Here is an 18,754-nt window from a genome sequence, read left to right on the forward strand (position 1 = left end):
TGAAGGTATGTTGTTGAAATATTAGTCAATCCAGTTTGCTTTGGAAAAGGATTTAATAAGTTAAAAATAAGGTTACATTTTGGTTCAGCAGATGTATCTAAGTCCTACTGAAATGTTTAAAAAATTAGTCACTGTACTCAATAGTTTTCTATAATACTGCAGAAGGGTGATAATAGCAACATAGTACTTTAAATATTTTCATCTTAATATATACAAGTGTAATGATTTAATTGAGTAAAAAACCCATTTTGATTTTCAAAAATAACTCTGTAAAACACAAAATTCTATTGTTACACATGAATAAGGCAAAGCTGGGTGAAACAAAGCATTTTATTATGGTAAACATTGCATAAAATTTTAAGGATTAGTTTTTACTTTAAAATACCCTATATTTTTATATACGCCAAATTTTAAATAGACTAGTAAAAATGAACAATTTGAAAGAATATATAACTTTTAGCTAAACCACTTTGTGATCTCTTGAAACATTTTAATCTTTTTTCCTAAAACTTTGTGGCATATTCTTGATTTAAAAACTGAAAGGTATACTACAATCCATAAATTAACTTGAAGAATTAAGCATCCTATTAAGTTGAATCTTGTGACACTATTGTTTTTAGCTATAAGAATGACAATTTCATATGTTTTAGTGCAATAATTTTCTGGCATGTATCTTCAGCCATGCGAAGAAACTTAAGTGAACTCTTTCCACCTTTACCTGTAATTACAGTTTTATAAAACAGAATACATTCTCATGTAATATGAATCTTTTACAGTATACCATACTTTTTGGCCATTAGGAAAAATGTGTAGATAAATTAACTCAAAGTACCAAAACACAAACAAAATAAAAGTAGTTATTTTTCTTACTAGTGAAAAAATATCACAGTTCAAAATTCAGAAAATACACAGTCACTTACTTTGGTAGAGTTTTCAAGTGATTTTCTCTTAACTCCAAGATCCGCAATTTGACAAGTCTACAGAAATGAATTTTTAAAATTTCCTCTTAGTATTTCTGTCTAAAAAATTATTGAGTAAGGTCTAGTATTTGGTAGTACTATAGGGTTACTATAGTTAACAATAATGTATATTTAAAAATAACTAAAAAACTAGAATTGGAATATTTCTAACACAAAGAAATGATAAAAGCTTGAAGTGATGGATACCCCAATTACCCTGATTTGATCATTACACATTGTATGTCTGTACTAAAATATCACACATACCTCATAAATATATACAACTATATGCACCCATAATAATTAAAAATTAAAATAAAAATAAATTTTACTGCGGTAAACTATCATTATCACTATTGAAAGAGCCATGTTCAAATATTCTTTTAACTATGGTTATAGATTTTAAAGAAATTTACATATTGATTATGAGTAGGGTTACATCAGTATTGGGCAATGACAAATATCATTTTCCTAAAATTAACTGAGATATTTCAAAGGTATCTTTGGATTCCAGCCTTCTAAATTTCATATGTTTTATAAAAATATATTTGTTGTTCAATATTTTCATTGATATTTGAATGTATACTAAATATCAGATGCTGTGTTCACTGGAATATGGCAATAATTTCTCTCAAGAGACTATAAATAAACTAAAAAGCAAATACTATAGCATAGAGTTAAAAAAATGGGATTTTATAGGAAGACAAACCTGGGTGAAATCCAAACTCTTTCATATTCTGCCTCTCTGACACCGGGCAAATTAATTAACCTCTCTTAATTCAATTTCCTCATCCATAAGTGTGTGACAGCAGTATCAAATTTGTATGGTTTGGAACATTAAATAATGTAATACATGTAAAGCATAATTTCTTGTATATCACAAGTTTTAATAAGAATTGGCTATTATTATTTTCATTATTTACACAATGGGAGAAGTGTTGCAATATACCATATTTCATTGACTCTAAGGTGCATATTTTAACATTTATGAAAAGTTCATGCATTTAAAAATCTGTCGCATCATATGTCCCGTGACAATGCTGGGGTTGGGGAAATCACATGAGAAGAATGAGAAGTATTCATAGTTTCTGTTGCTTGAGTAACATTTGTGATTAGGAATGCATTTCACACTTAATTACTTGTTAAGTTTTGTAGTCTAGGACACACTATTGTTATTCACGTCCATACTGAATGTTAAAATGTACCCAGATGAAGCTACTTTAGAACAGATATTAACTGGATTATCTGAATTCTTAATGTTTTGGGAAATATTTTACTATTCGAAGTTTTTCATCTACCATCTCCCATATTTACTGTACTTTTAGGTTTTCATGTAGGTCTCTCTCCCTTTCTTTTTTTTTGCCTCCTATCAAGCTTTTTTATTTAATTTTAATCTTATAATGATTAATCTGTATATGAAATAAAGTGATTCAGTTCTTCACAGCATGGGTATATTCTAGTAAAGGAGATTTCTTAAGTATTTGCATGTCTCAAATCTTGTCAACAATTGTACTAGTATGATATTTTGTACTGATTTTGGCTTTTAGGAGCACAGAATCTCAGGTGTTAAAAGGAATTTTAAGTGTCCTCTTGTTAAACTACACAGTTGAAGGTTAGAGACCTTTTTAGATGATAATAATAAAATAGAGCATATTTTTTTGTAGGCAATTTATGCAAAATTATATTCTATTTTCAAGTGGTTTTGGTGTTGGTATTATGTTTTTCACTTGCCCAAATCTTTTCCTCACATTACGACTAAAGAGAACTGACAAAAGTTCAAGAAAAAAATGTATCTTAAGATAATAATTAAATATTTTCTGATTTGATAAATCCAAAGTATATTGTAATGCTGTGGTCAGTGCCAGAAAGGCAAGACTAGTTTCTATGGATGAATGATGAAATGCCAATTCATTTAGAAGCCAGGCAATGCTCTTTGGACGCTCTGTGAAGTTTAAAACTGCCCAAGTATATGCTGTTCATAAGTGTTGTGATGGTGTGATGTGCAAAAGTAAGGGAATCTGGGAAATGTTGACGTGCTCTCAGTATGTAAATGGAGGCTGTCACATGTTAAGTGACTTCATTATTCAACTGAGTTCTTAATGTCCTGTGCCAGCTTCGGTCAACAGATTGGTGTCAAGCTACACTTAGTCTATTATTTGAACAATTTCAAAGATATTCATTTACATAAATGTAGTTGACAATAAACTTAAAAATGTCCTAGCTGTTGAGATATATCTTTTGCACAAAAAAGCTCATTGTAGAACACCTGAAAAATATTGAAAAACATGTCAAGATGACAATAAAAATTATTCGTAATTTTACTTTTAAGATACCAGTCTTTCATTTCATATAGATTCATATTAATATTGGAAACATCTTAAGAATTAAAAAAAAATACTTTCCTAAGATAATTTTATTAATTATTATACAGTATTATCATATAGATGAACCATAATATATTTAACCAATATCCTAGACAGATATGTGATTTCACTTTTTTCACTTTGTAAATAACAATAAACTTGTCCATAAATCCCAGTGGGATACTGACAATGGTAATAGACATTTCTAGAAATGATTCACAGAGGCAACAGTTTGTAAATATTTTCAAAGGTTTTAAAAGCATACTGCCCTGCCTGAAGGTCATAACATTCTACAATCCTATCAGAGAGCATGAGATCATCTCTGTTCTTATACTCTAAAAAAAAGTTTTTGCAATACGTTGGAACATAAAGGTCTTTTATTGTTTTAATTTGTATTATATTTATTATTTGTGAAGACAGACATGTTTTATGTGTTCCCCAGCTATTCATATGTGTTATTATGAATTGCTTTTTTCTTGTAATTCGACCATTTTCCCCTAAAATCTTTGTTTGCATATTTATATGTAAGAATTCTAGGTTAAATATATAAATAATTTTTTTCATATATAATGAAACTATTTTTCAGTTTATTGTTTTACCTTAAATCTTTGATTTTCTGATACTTTATGATAAAAGTATTTAGGTCAGCATATCTATCCATTTATGGTATTCTTCTTTGCGTCTGTGCCTGTAAAGGTATTTCTCAACAAAATAGCCATAAATATTCATCTCCTTTTTTCCCCTCAGATCATTTCTGGCTTTATTTTTTTATATTCAACTCTTTAATTCATCTAGAATTTATTTGACTATTAATGTCATGTAAAGGCCTAATTTTACTTTATTTTTTGCAAAAGTTTCATTAATTAACAGAGTTTCATTTATTGAATAATAATGAGGCCTATCTTTAATCACAGCTGGCACTTTTGAAGTCTCATCAACTGACACTAGTAAAGCACTTACCTAAGGTGAAATATAATTGCATAATTTAAATTTCTTATTCTTACCTTCCAAAATTGGCTGGAAGAAATTCAAGAAAGGCGTCATTCAGGTAGAGCTGGGTCAGGTTTAGGAGCTGTGTGAAGCCATCAGGGAGTCTAAAAAGGAGTTAAAGTTTTAGTCATTGCATTGATATTGCTATAGAAACAGAACAAAAATATGTATCTCTGAGGAGTAAAAATATAAATGTAATACATTTTTCAACTCTCCTTTGGTATTACAGTAATGAAAGAATTTATTGAGCATGTTGTTACAGTTTGAAAATTTTGCCTGTTATTAAAGTAAATAGCATTTATCCACTTCCATGCTACTCTCCTACACTAAGACTTATGTCACTGCTAAAATTAGCAACATCATCTCTTATTGCTGGCCTAATCTTATGCACACCAGCCAGGACATTTTTTATGGAAATCTCAGATTGTTTGGCTTGTTTGTAATTTTAAAACTAATGTTCCTTTTTCAACAGAATATGCACATATATAGTCAGGCAAGAGTATCCAGTTACTATTTCACTTAATCATCAAAATTTGTTTACAATTTGTTACAGTGATGACTAAAGTTGCCCAGTATGAAAAGTGAAGGAGCATGTTGTCCCCTTGACTAATGATTTCTTTAATGCCTGCTCAATATGTATGTAAATCATGATTCAAATTGGTCTAATTAATATCTATTAAAAATGACAAAGAACATTGAAAAGATAATTAGACAATCATAAAGGCTATAAACTGCATCAAAAAATTAAGAAAATAACCTTTATGAGTTTTAGAAATTAGATTAAATTATTATTTTAAATGTAAAAAGATTTAGTTCAAGGATTTCTCAGGAGACTTGTTTTTAGAGGAATATTGACTTTTTTATTAGTAAATTTCTATTTAAACATTTGTAATACTTTTATGTATAGCCTAGTCCAGATTTTGTTATTTTATAAAATACTCTTAAATAGCCTTCAAATTTGCCTTCTCTTCAAATTACAGCCTGTCTTCCTCCTTGCATTTACTGCTAAAATTATTTTAAAAACTGCCTATACTCATTGCTTCTTATTACTACTCAAGCCATTGTTTTCTGGCATCTACCTCAACTCTGTTACTGAAATGCACTCACCAAGGCCTCCACTGACATCCTAAGTTCCAATCCCATTAGCCTCATTTTATTTCGGATCCTACACTGCCTAGCAACAGTTGCCATTACTGCTTGTTCTCCCCTTCTTTGCTTCTACAACAGTTTTCCTGTTGCTTCTCCTTCTCCTGGGACATTATATGAGTTTTATTCATGGTTTCTCTTCCTATGTCCAATACTTTGTTATATGTATATATAAAACACTTACATATATATATGCACACACACACATATATATACACACACACATATATATATAGATATATATAAATATATAATGTTTAGTATTTGGGTATGTATGTGTGTACATACATATATGCATAAAAGAATATATGTGTACCCACAATAGAATCAAGAAATAGAATCAGTATTTTTGAAACCCTCTGGGTGTCCCTCCCTGTCTACATCTTCCTATTTGCCACACAAATTCCTGAATCATGTTTACTATTCTGTTTTGAAACAGCTTTACCACAAATATTTAATTCCCTAAAACAAAACATGTTGCATAGTTTTGCATGGTTTTGAATATTATGTAAATCAAATCATACTGTGAACATTTTCCAAAGGCTTTAAAAATTAGTATTAGATTTAAAAAATCCATCCATTTTGATGTGACTGATTGGCCATCATAGCACAGTATTCCATTGTATGAATATACAATTTGCCATTTTCCTTCTAATGAACATTACAGTTGTTTCTTCTCCTTCTTTTTTTTTTTTTTTGAAATAGAGTTTCACACTTGTCTCCCAGGCTAGAGTGCGATGGTGCAAACTCGGCTCACTGCCACCTCCGCCTCCCAGGTTCAAGTGATTCTCCTGCCTCAGCCTCCCGAGTAGCTGGGATTACAGGCACCTGCACCACGCCCAGCTAATTTTTGTATTTTTAGTTGAGATGGGGTTTCGCCATGTTGGCCAGACTTGTCTCGAACTCCTGACCTCACGGGATCCACCCGCCTCGGCCTCCCAAAGTGCTGGGATTACAGGCATGAGCCACCGTGCCCGGCCTACAGTTGTTTCTAGTTTTTCATTTTGCTATTACAAATATTGGCTTCTGTGAATATTTTTGAACATATAGTATACATTTACAAAAGATTACTTAAGTTATATCCTTAGAAGTGACATCATTGGTCATAGCGAATGCAAGTCTATATTTACTAGATGTAGCCAAATGTCATTCAAAATAGTTCCACATTTTTCCATGTCCTTCCTAACCCTTGGTTTTGTTAGCTTTTTTCGTTTTTGCCAATTTGGTAAATATAAAATAGCAATAATAATCACTTTGCTGATTAGTTAGGAATAAAAGTTTATTAGCAATATTTTTTCCTTTTTTGTGAAATACATGTTTACTTATTTTACCTATTTTTCTATTGGTGCCCCAACCAGAACTCCCTGCCTTTATCATTTTGTTGTACACTGGAACAAATCATGATTGCCTGCCCCTTTCCTTCCTGTTTGAAGGCTTTCTTCAGCTGCTAAAGCCTGGTCTCTTCATGCACCTGGTAGCCCAAGTTCCATGGAATTAATGTCCCTCTCAGAGACAGTACTCACCTAATGACAAGTAGGAATATAAATACTTCTGCTCTCTCTCCCATTGTGTTTGACAGCTCTGGTATGTGTTTTACACTGTTACCCAGAGCTCCCCAGAAAGTTAAAGTCCAATGGCCAAATACTGTAAACAGCTTGAAAAAACACCCTCAACAAGTATTTCCTGGGCTCATCTCCTAAATATACTGCTTATATTCTTTTCTAAACATTTGCTTCTGGGGAATCTAAAACAAACACATTTATATTTTTATACTGATTTATGAGAATTCTTTACACATTGTTAGTAATAAGTCCTCAATGTCATTGATAGGTTCTTGGAAACTGCAAGTTTAAGTGCAACTATGTATAACAAAACATTTTTTTTATCTTCTCTACAACATTATAATGAAATGATGTCGAAGGAAAAAATGTTATTTGAAGACTTGCTGGTATGTCCTGTAACTTAAAGTTGGAGTTTCCAACAACCTATCAATGACATTAAGTGAAGACTTACTGTATATTAATCTGATATTGATTTTTTTGCTGTAAATACATTTTTCTAGTTTGTATTTTGGAGCTGAATTGTGTGGATATGATTTCATAGAGGATGTTGCCATAAATATGCTTTTAAGAGACATAGGATTTATGAAAGTAGAAAAGAAAAAGAAGGGAGGCAAGTGAAAAATGAGGGTTTTTATGATGTAGAGGTAAGAAGACACTTGAGATGTATAATGAAGAGTAGACGAGTTCTGGAGCAAATACTTTATGTATGAGAGTATCGGGAGTTAATATTTAAGAATATCAGGAGAGGGCAGGGTTTACAGTCCTTGAATGCTCAACTCAAAGGTTTGAACTTAATCTTATAGAAATGAAAGGCTATGGTAGGTCATTACTTTTCTCTGTGTTTTACTTTGTTGTAATGCATTAGAGCTCATGTCCTGATAGTATGACAGTTGTTATGATGTTAAATACATTTGTTTACACAGATGTTAAATACATTTCCATTGGAATTTAAGTATTATCTTTGATGTCTTGTAATTCAAAACAACTAGTTACATATGACTTTTCAAAAAGATGATCAGTAAGATACATGTAAAATTAGACGACTGTTAAAACCATTAATCTAATAATTTACTTTAACAGTGTCACTACTCAGTAAAAAATGGCTTCTAAAATACAAATTTTCTATTTGTAGGGACAAATATTTTTCCTATGTATCAAAACTATCCAGGTTCTCTCAGTCTACTATTCTCCATATGTATGTAATAAATGATAATGTACTACTTCTTTGATAAAAAATATACTGCTTTTTTTGCTTCTTTTTTGGTAATGCTTATGCCCTAGAAGAATCTGGCTTATTACATAGAACATTTTGTTCAGAGTTTAAGAATTGACCACATTTTGCAGATTCCAATGACAAAATTGGACCACCAAAAATAGGTTATATGAAAACCCAGCTTGCAAGGTAAGCTAGTTTTAATCAGCCTGATTATTAAAAAAAAAAAGATGTATTGACATTTTTCTATTGAACTTTTCTTCTTAAAAATGTAGAGTTAAGAATATGATTACGTAGTATGTCTTATTTAATGACATCTATGTTTTATTTCAATTCACTTCAACACAAATTTATTGAATCGTTACTCTGCACTTAGATTCAAAATTAATGTCTTCTTTACTTTTCTCATATGATTCTGTTTATAGATTTAGTTGAATGTTTATACAATTATACTTTGCACTAGTATTGGAAATTTTCTGTTCCTGGGAAAAATTATAAATTATTTGGGGATAAGGAACTTTTAAAATCTCTTAAACTGTCCATTATTATATTTTGAAAATAACATACAATGAAAAATGGATTTGATGTTATTTGAAAAATCATATATATACAGCCAGTAAGTCTGCCAAAAAAAGATATTCAACTTTATCATTAATTTTATGGTACATTTTGTAGCTTCTAATAGAGACAAGGGCCTGACTTGTCAATATAATCACTTCCAGAAAAATGTATGAGGAACTGTAAGGAAGAAAGTATTCCATGGCAAGCGGGACACACTTGATGAAGATGACAATCTTAAGTTGCCTTTACTTTCCTCTAAAGTATTCAATGAAATCCAATATCTGACATTAAGTAAGGAGCTCTCAATAATGAAATGATTTTACTATCCTAAAGTAACTTGGTGGCTTCTCACATGTGACAGATTTATTTAAAAATTCAAAGAATATATATGTTTTATAAATTGGCAAATAATTCATTCTACTAAGTAAATGTTTTCCTTTTATTAATTGCTTAAATTAAAAGTGGTATGTACAAATACACAGTTACATAGAACAAATGAGATATGGTGTTTGATGGATCAGTAGGGTTACTCTAGTTAACGTTAATTAATTTTACATTTCAAAATAGCCAGAAGAGAATTAGAATGTTCCTAGTGTAAAGAAAAGATAAATATTTAAAATGATGGATATCCCAATTACCCTGATTTGATTATATGAATGTATCAAATGATCACATGTGCCCATCCAAAATGTACATCTATATATATCAATTAAAAAACTACAACAAAGATAGAATAACAATAGACCCAGACACCCATATAGTTTAGCAGTTGGGCACATAATATCAGCTATGTGGAAGACACATTGTAAATGCCCCGCCATGATCCTCGCCTCCTGATGTTTACGCCCTTGTATAATCTCCTTCCTTTGAGTGTTGGTAGGAGCTATGACTTGCTACTGATCAATAGAATGTGGCAAATACGATGGAATGTCTCTCCCACAACTAAATTACATTATATAACTCCATCTGGCTAAGAGACTCAAAACTGCCTTGGGGGAGAATTATATGGCAGGAAACTGCACACAGTCTCCAGGTCCCATGAGTGGTTGCCAGCTGACAGCCAGCAAAAAGTGCAGCCTGGTGAAACTCTGAAGCAGGGGACCCAGATAAGCCATTCTCAAATTTCTGACCCACAGACATGGAGAAATAAATAATATGTGTTGTTTTAAGCTGATACATTTGTGGCGATTTGTTTCAGAGCATCAGAAAATTAATAAAGATTTTTGATGATTGGAATTGGGGTTCTGCTGTAACTGATTTCTAAAAATGTGCAGTGGCTTTGAAAGCACTCAGTGGTCACAGACTGGAGAACGTTAAGAAAAACATGATAAAGCATACGTTTTCTTAAAAAGACGTTTAGAAGAAATCTAAACTTTGATGGCCCTGCTAGTGAGGGCTCAAAAGGAAGTGAATGTCAGGTTACTGGAAATTTTCTCAATCTGATAAATGGCATATATTTAAAAAACAAGTAACAGTCACACATAATGGTGAAGCTCTAAATGATTTCTCTCTAAGATTGGGAACAAGATAATGATGCCTGTTTTCACCTCTGATGCTCAACATGTAAAGGAGGTGTTAGCCAAGACCAAAAGGTAAGAAAAACAAACAAATAAATGGCATGTAGACAAAAAATGATAAAATGAGACCATCTTATTCACAGGTCACATGATATTCTACATAGAAAATTTCACAAAAATTTACACATGCAATTTAATGGAATTAGTGAATTTAGTAAGATTGAAGAAGATCAGATAAATATTAAAAATCAATTGTATTTGTACATGCTGGCAGTAAACAATTGGAATAATAAAAAATCATTCGCAATAGCACAAAAACCATAAAACACATAGAATAAAATGAACAAAATTTGTATGCTGAAATCTATAAAACATTGATAAAATTTTAAATACTGAAATAAGTATGGAGCTAAACTATACTCAGGGATGAGAATATTCAACATTTTTGAGATGTTAAGTTCTACCCAAATTGATCTACAGATTTAATGCAATCCCTATCAAAATTCCAACATGCTTGTACATTTTTGTATAAATTAGCAAGCTAATTATAAAATTCACATAGAATAGCAAAGAGCATACTAGCCCAAATGATTCTGATGAAGAACAAAGTTGAAGGACTCATATTTTCTGATTTCATGACTTACTATTATATAAAGCTACAGTAATTAAGACAGTAGGGAATTGGTGTAAGGACAAACATATAGATTAACAAAAATTGAAAATCCAGAAATAAACTCAACTACATGTGATCAATTGTTTTACAACAATGTATACAAAATCAACTTTAAATGGATCATAGACCTAACTGTAAAGCCTAAACTATAAGAGTTTCAGAAGAAGGCACAGGGGAAAATCACTATGGCTATAAATTTAGCAAAGATCTCCTAGATAAAAAAGAAGAGCAGAAACCATAAAAAATTATTAAATAGAAATTCATCAAATTTAAAACCCTCTCTTTGAAAGGTACTACTTAGAAAATAAAGAGAGCAGCCATAGAATAAGAGCAAATCTTCACTTCCAAATATCTTCTAAAGGTCCAGAATACATACATAATTCTTATAATTCAACAATAAAAAGGCAAGCCAATAAAAATGAACAAGAAATTTGAATCTTTAGCAAAGAAGCAATATAGATTATAAATAAATATATGGAAAGGTGATAATTAGACATTAGAAATATATATTAAAACCATAATGAAATACCACTTCTACTACAGTGGTTAAAATGGAAAAAAATAAAAAACTGATAGAACCAGATTCTGGCAAAGATGAGGAACAACTGAACTCTGAACAACTGAAATGATGTAATGCACAATTGAATAGCTTTGGGAAAGCAGTTTGGAAGCTTCTTATCAGGTTAAACATACACATACCATACTACTCAGAAAACTACTCCTAGGGCTTCACCCAATAGAAATGAAAATACATGCTCACATAAACACTTGTGCATAGTTTGTACTAGCTTTATTCATAATAGCCAAAAACTGGAAACAACCCAAATGCCTATCAACTGAAATATAGATACATAAATAATGTTATATCCACACAATGGAATGCTACCTGGCAATAAAGAGGAATAAAGTACTGATTATTGAAAAATTACAAATAAATTTCAAAATCATTATGTTAAGTAAAAGAAGTTAGACACAAAAGTATGATATCATTTATTTTTCATTTTGAAAAAGACAAAGCAATGGGGATAGTAATCATCAGTGGATGAACTGGGCTAAGGGAACTCTTTGAGATGATGCAATAGTCTATATCTTGACTATGGAGATGGTCACATGACCATATACATTTGTTGAAATTCATTGAACCATACACCTAAATATAATTAATTTTATTTTTTTGTGAGAGGGTCATACTCTCATGCCCAGGTTGGAGTGCAGGGGCATGATCATGGTTCGCTGCAGCCTTGTCCTCCCAGGCTAAAGTGATTCTCCCACTTTAGTCTCTCAAGTAGCTGGGACTACAGGCATCCACCACCACACCAGGCTAATTTTTTGTATATTTTGTAGAGATAGGATTTCACCATGTTGCCAGGGCCAGTTTTGAACTTATGCGATCCTCCTGCCTTGACCTCCCAAAGTGTTGGGGTCGCAGGTGTGAGCAACCATGCCTGGCCAGAGTGAATTTTATTGTATAGAAAAAACATATTTAAAAACCTGACTTTAAAATTTGATAAACAATTTATAATGACTTCTCATAATTTTTGTGAATTCCAAAACTGTTTAATGTTAATAGTGTTATGCATTTTGCTGAAATAGGTCATATTTATTTATCTTTTAAAAAGTTAAACATATGAAGGGAATTAGACATATCCAATAAACCTATGGACTTGAAATTTCTCGGAGATGTAATTTATCATCTGGCTTCCACTCCCAAAGACCTACCATGATTCCTAAATAAGATGAGCTATTAGAATTAAATAATTAGGGGGAAAAAAAAGCAATTTATTGTCAATACTGAATTGTTTTGACTCAGTTCAGGGACATGGTTATAGTCCTGGTGGGAGAAATTAGTAACATCTATTTGATTGAGATGTTGAAAAAAATTGCTTTTTTGGTCTAAGAGTTTTGGGAAAAGCTTTTTAGGGTTTTGTTTTCTCTTTTTTCCCCTCCCTATCTACTTTTCGGGAAGAAAAACTGTAATTTTTAACATAAAGGCCTCAGATTATTTTACAAACCATTCACTATAAAGATCTCCATCTAAACTTTGATCTCATTCTTTTACATTCTATTCCACTCCTCACCTTGTCTAGAGCCTCTTTCCATCATCCATAGAGAACCACTTTCACTATTCCCTCTCCTCAACTCTACTGGTAGACAATTTCCCATCAACTTCCCTTTGACAAATTTATTTATGTCTTCTTCTAAAAACACTCCATCCATTAAATATTTTTCCAATGGGCTTCAGTTTCCCCCAGTCTCCTGCACTTCATCAGACAAAATATTGAGGAATTTTTTTCAAATCCTACTGTCAGCTTTGTATAATTAAAATGCCAGTCTTACTCTGAAGCTCATTTTTTGCAGCCCAATACCACTGACTTGTTTCAACCTCTTCTAAATATTACAACTGTCAGTAACCTCTCCAGATTTTATTTCTACTTCCATTATTAAGTGACTTTAACATTCAGGTTCATGACTCCTCCAATCAATTTATTTTATTGCTTCCTGACCTACTTGATTCCACAGACTTCTGTCACTACACCATATGCTCAATTCACCAACATGGTCACTTTCTGGTTATCATTTTTCTACGGCATTTCTTAATTAACAGATCTTGGACTACAAATACCCATTTTCTGATCACAGCATCTCTATCATCCAGGCCTTCCATTTTCCTGACCTCTTAGGGTTATCTCTTTGCTCTTGCTGCGATCTCTGGTATACAAGTACTTTCTATTTCTGGTCATACTTAATTCCCTTGTACTACATGATAGGTTATTTTTATGCACTTATCCTTACCTTAAACTCTTGCACTATCTTGAACTTCTGCCAGGCCCTTTATGCTAGTTTTCCACCATGACCATTACTAATAACCGTTTTATTAGTTTCAACTCATCTATGGAGTGTTACCTGAGAGCTGTGGAAAATGGTGATAAAGTTTGCTTCAAAGTAATACCATCTTTTGCCAATTGGGTCTTCCTTGCTACTCAGCAATGTTTTTAATCATCTTTTGTCAAACTATTCTGATGAATTTTTCCCATCATTCTATTAAATGCTATGTCAATGTTACATTTCAGTTTAAATTATGATGTGCATTTCATCTATCTTGGTACATTATTATACAATGGAAACATAAAAATAAATAAAATTTAATCACTCATACTCACTTAGAAATGGGATTGACACTGGCTTCAATAATTGTTAAACACTTACAGCACTTTATGTTTTCTGGAAATTCTTGTACACCTAAAATGTGAAAAAAACAAAGTACATGAAAATGTTCCAACAAATATTCTTTAAACTACAGTTCTAATATTTAGATAATTATTAAACTATGAGTCAGTATATGGCATAAACACCATTTAGAATAACCATTGAAGTAGAAATAAAAGCTTAATAACATATCAATATTATTAATCATATATACATTATTTTTAATAAAAGTTGAATGTTAAATAATATTTTATAATAAAAGTTTAAAATTGGTTATAAGATTGAGGACAATTGTGTATTTGGCCTAAGATAAAACTTTGATCTTTAGTAACCTAAAGAAATAAAAATAGCTTAAGTTATTAAGTTATAGTGCCACTACTGAGAGAAGGGAGAACAAGTAGATATAAAGAAAACAGAAGATAAAATCTTTCTTCCAATAATCATTTTATAAGGCTAGGAAGGTTGAACATATACATGTGAAAAATACTTAAGAACACACCCAAAACTGATAGATATTCCCAAACTAATATTGGGCTCTGCTAAATTTTATACAATTCTTTTTTTGGTGCGTACAGAGTGTAGCTCTGCATCTGCCTGAAAGTGTGAAGAGACAAGCAGCTTTCCTTGGGTCCTCCCTGGAGTCTCTGAGGTAGTCAGCCTGGCTGATTGCCCTTGGAGATTTGCTCATCTGCTGTCACAGCTGTGCTACTGGCTGTGTGACAGAAAAACACAGATTTTTCTATGAAACTGAAAATGCAAAAGCTGCAAACCTAATCCATAAATGTGAGGGTTAGAGGAATAAAAGATGTGGGGGACATTTCAATCAATTGACAGAAATGGATCAATGTAGTAGGCCCTGCAAAAGTTACAAGGGAAGAAGCTATATGAAGCTGTTATGATATGATATGCCTGCAGTACTACTTTCTCTCAATTTTTGAAACTATTATTAAGGATGTAAAAATTTTCAAAAAGAACTGGCCTTTCCCAGTACTTCATATCTGACGGAAGGATAAGGAACAGTTTCTGGCAGGATATAATTGAACTTTTTGATGATAGATGCTCAAGAAACAAAAGATTCCACCTTTCTAGATTCCATTCATCTAGACCACCATGTCTGCAGGACTTCAAAGCCCTTGAAGCAGCAGGAGGGTAGTCAAATCCAGAACACGTCACTTATCCACTGCCAAATAGGGGTACAAAGAGGTACAAAGTGGGGGATTTGTGATGTTTCTCACCCCATTTCTCTCCATTTAAAATTTCATGAAATCATGTGGTCCTAAAATTATTACTGAACTATTCTGACTTCTAAATAAGAGCCTCCAAAAGTTTGGGAGCTCCATTATGTATGAATTTAATGAAAAAGCCTGTTTCTCTTGTTTTTGGAAGGCCATAACACCTAGAACTTCTTCCATTAAATAGTCACTAAAAAATGGGCAGCCAGGTCAATAATATAAGTTGTGAATCATTCTTAACATTTTCCCTTAAAAGTCTTTACTTTAAATATCTTCAACGAACAAGAGTATAAATTTCTCCTTTTCTCTGTTTAGCTTTTTCTGTTCACTCTCCAATCTGGGCTCATTGCATGCTGATATGCATGATGCCTTATCTCCACAGGTCCCTGCCTTAAAATGGTATATCCTTAAATTATGTGTAAACCAGGACATGGAAGCAGAAGTAAATTAAAATATGATTTTAAGAAAAAGATGATGTCTCTTTATCTTCTACTGAAAATGGAATTGCCTACTGTGGTGAAAATGGTGCTATATTATTTGTTTAAAAATTTGTATTATATTGTTTACAGTTTAAATTTAAAATAATTCAGAGCAGAGTCTGTCGGCTTAAGATGGAATCCTAGCTATATACTTTCTGGCTGGGTAGCCCTAGGCAAGTCCTTTAAACTCCCAATGCCTTAGTTTCCTACTCTGAAAAATAGTGATTATATGAATGGTTTTATCATAGAGTTGTAGTGAAGATTAAAAGAGATTATACAGAAAAGCAATTGGGACAAAGTGCTGTAATAATGTTATCTATAATTATTAGAAATAAAAAAGGATTGGAGAATGTAAGTCAAAAAAAGAACCAAAAACATACCAAAATGATCTGGCTTCAGGTATAAATGTGTAAAATTTATCTACCTTAGAGAACACAGGAAAAAGAATTAGTGTGCTGAAAGAATATAATATAATATATATACTGTGAATATATACATTATTAATGTGTGTGGATGTGTGTGTACACACACACACACTTTTTTTTCACACACACACACTTTTAAAATTGCTGTTCTTTGAGGACTTAAAAGTGTCAGACATTGTGCCAAGGTTACAGACATAAAAAGTGGGATGAAAAAGACTTCATGACATTTTTCTTAAATTGATGTCCTAACTCAGAAGAATGATTGAAAGAAAAACTATAGAAGAATCAAAAGATAAATGTGAAGAAGTCTTCTAGAAAATGTGGTAATATTAGGCAAAAAGACAGTAAAGATGAATTTTTAATAGCTGAGACATTTTAGTATCTGAGTAATGAAGTTGTAAGAAGGGTAAACTGAGAACACAAAGGACAGAAAATACTAAAGGAACAATTCAAGAATATTTCAGTAATTTCAAACAATGAACGAGTTTATTTCGGATTGAAAAAACTCACTCATTCAAGGAGTATTGAGGATTAAGAGGGGAGAGAAAAATCAGGTTTCACACAAAGGATCAAGATCTAGATGACATTTGACTTCTCAAAAATATTTGGAATGAGAAAATTATACAGAAATATATTCAACTTCTGAAGGAAAATGATTTTCAACTAAAATCCTATACACCACCAAACTAATATTCCAAAACTATGAAAATGAGTGTGGAATAAAGATATTTTCAAAGTGATATAAGCAAGATGGCAAAATAGGAGTTTTCTAACATCGCACAGTTTACTGATTTTGGCAACCACCTGCTGATAAGAATATTTTTGTGGGAGTTTGGAAGTCCAGCGGAGAAATTCCACCATATCATTGGAACAAAGCTTATAAAATTAGACTCACTGAAGAGAGTAAGAATAGTTTCATTTTACCCATTTCGCCCCTCCCTCAAGGTGGCACAGCTCCATGCCAGGAGAAACTCCTTCAACTCACAATTGTCCCCACAGGGGAAAGTAAAAATGTAATGAGTGAGGATTCCCCAACTGTGCAGGACATTGTCCTAGAGGCCTACTTCTTTCTTGCCCCACTTAGAATACTGAGGGCATCAACAAGGCTGAGTGGCTGGGAGAGGTTAGGGGCTGGGAGGAGAGGTAGGGACTCTCAGCAACCAAGATTCAAAACTAAACAAAGAGCTGTATATTCTATTATTCTCCAACAGAAAGTTTGCCCATGACCTGTTCGGTATGCCTCACCTGTGGACCACCATAACTGACCCATAGGTCCTCCCAACAGATTGTGTTTTTCAGCCTCCCCTCTATAACTGTAGCTAGCTCCTTTCATGTGCCTGACAGATAGTCAGTGTGAGCACTTGCAGTTGTCTGGCCAGGATACACAGCCAGCCACCTTGGCTTTGTGGGAGTGGGAGAAGGAACATAAACTTGAGCATTTCAGAGCATTGCCTAAAAAAACAAGTGAGAGACTCCCAGCACACAGTCTGGCTTTGTGGGACTGAGAAAGGGCAAACAATCTTAAGAAGTTCTGCCCAAGAGGAAACCAAATAGGTGGAGCAGGCACATCCATAGCAAAAGTCTGAGAGAGACTCAGAATCCCTGATCTGGCTGACTGGTGAAGGTGTTTCTCTCCTAAAGCAAGTCAGTAAAGACTGAAGGAGGTGACAGCTTCTTCAAATGCACAGACAACAATACAAGACTTTCAGGAATACAAACAAAACAAAACAAGGGAATATGACACCACCAAAATAACACAATTTTTTTTTTGACAGAGTCTCACTCTGTTACCCAGGCTGGATTGCACTGGAACAATCTCAGCTTACTGCAATCTCCACTTCCTAGGTTCAAGTGATTCTCCAGCCTCAACCTCCTGAGTAACCAGGATTACAGATGCCTGCCACCACACCCGGCTATTTTTTTGTATTTTTAGTAGAGATGGGGTTTCGCCATGTTGGCCAGGCTGATCTTGAACTCCTGACCTCAAGGGATTCAACCGTCTTAACCTCCCAAACTGTTGATATTACAGGCGTGAGTCACCATGGGAACACAATTTTCTAGTAACCAAACTGAAAGAAATGAAGCTCCATTAATTGCCTGACAAAAACATCAAAATTAATATTTTAAGGAAGCTGAGTAAGCAACTAGAGGGCACAGATGGACAAATCAATAAAATCAGGAAAACAATGAACAAAACAAGAAGTTAAATGAAGAGACAGAAATCACTAAAAAAATCCCAGAAATTCTGGAGCTGAAGAATATAATAAATGAAATGGAAAATGCAATATAGAATTCCACAGCAGACTTGATCAAGCAGGAAAAACGAATGTACATTGGAGACAGCTCATTTAAGATTATTCAGTCAGTCAAACTATACTACAAGGCTACAGTAACCAAAACAGCATGGTACTGGTACCAAAACAGAGA

At 32.7% G+C, this 18,754-nt stretch overlaps 1 protein-coding gene across 1 annotated transcript in view; it reads right to left on the reverse strand.

Moving 5' to 3' along the window:
* The window catches only part of LOC105532540 (leucine-rich repeat-containing protein 7-like), a 335,660-nt gene that overhangs the window by 32,486 nt on the left and 284,420 nt on the right, over positions 1-18,754 (reverse strand). The window contains exons 5-7 of the mRNA XM_011970712.1: positions 14,146-14,224; positions 4,327-4,416; positions 921-977 (exon numbers count right to left, since the gene is read on the reverse strand). Of these exons, the coding sequence (XP_011826102.1) occupies positions 921-977; positions 4,327-4,416; positions 14,146-14,224 (226 nt within the window). The remainder of the gene's footprint in view (positions 1-920; positions 978-4,326; positions 4,417-14,145; positions 14,225-18,754) is intronic.

The sequence above is a fragment of the Mandrillus leucophaeus genome, unplaced genomic scaffold, assembly GCF_000951045.1.
Source record: "Mandrillus leucophaeus isolate KB7577 unplaced genomic scaffold, Mleu.le_1.0 Scaffold967, whole genome shotgun sequence".
Lineage (NCBI taxonomy): Eukaryota > Metazoa > Chordata > Mammalia > Primates > Cercopithecidae > Mandrillus > Mandrillus leucophaeus.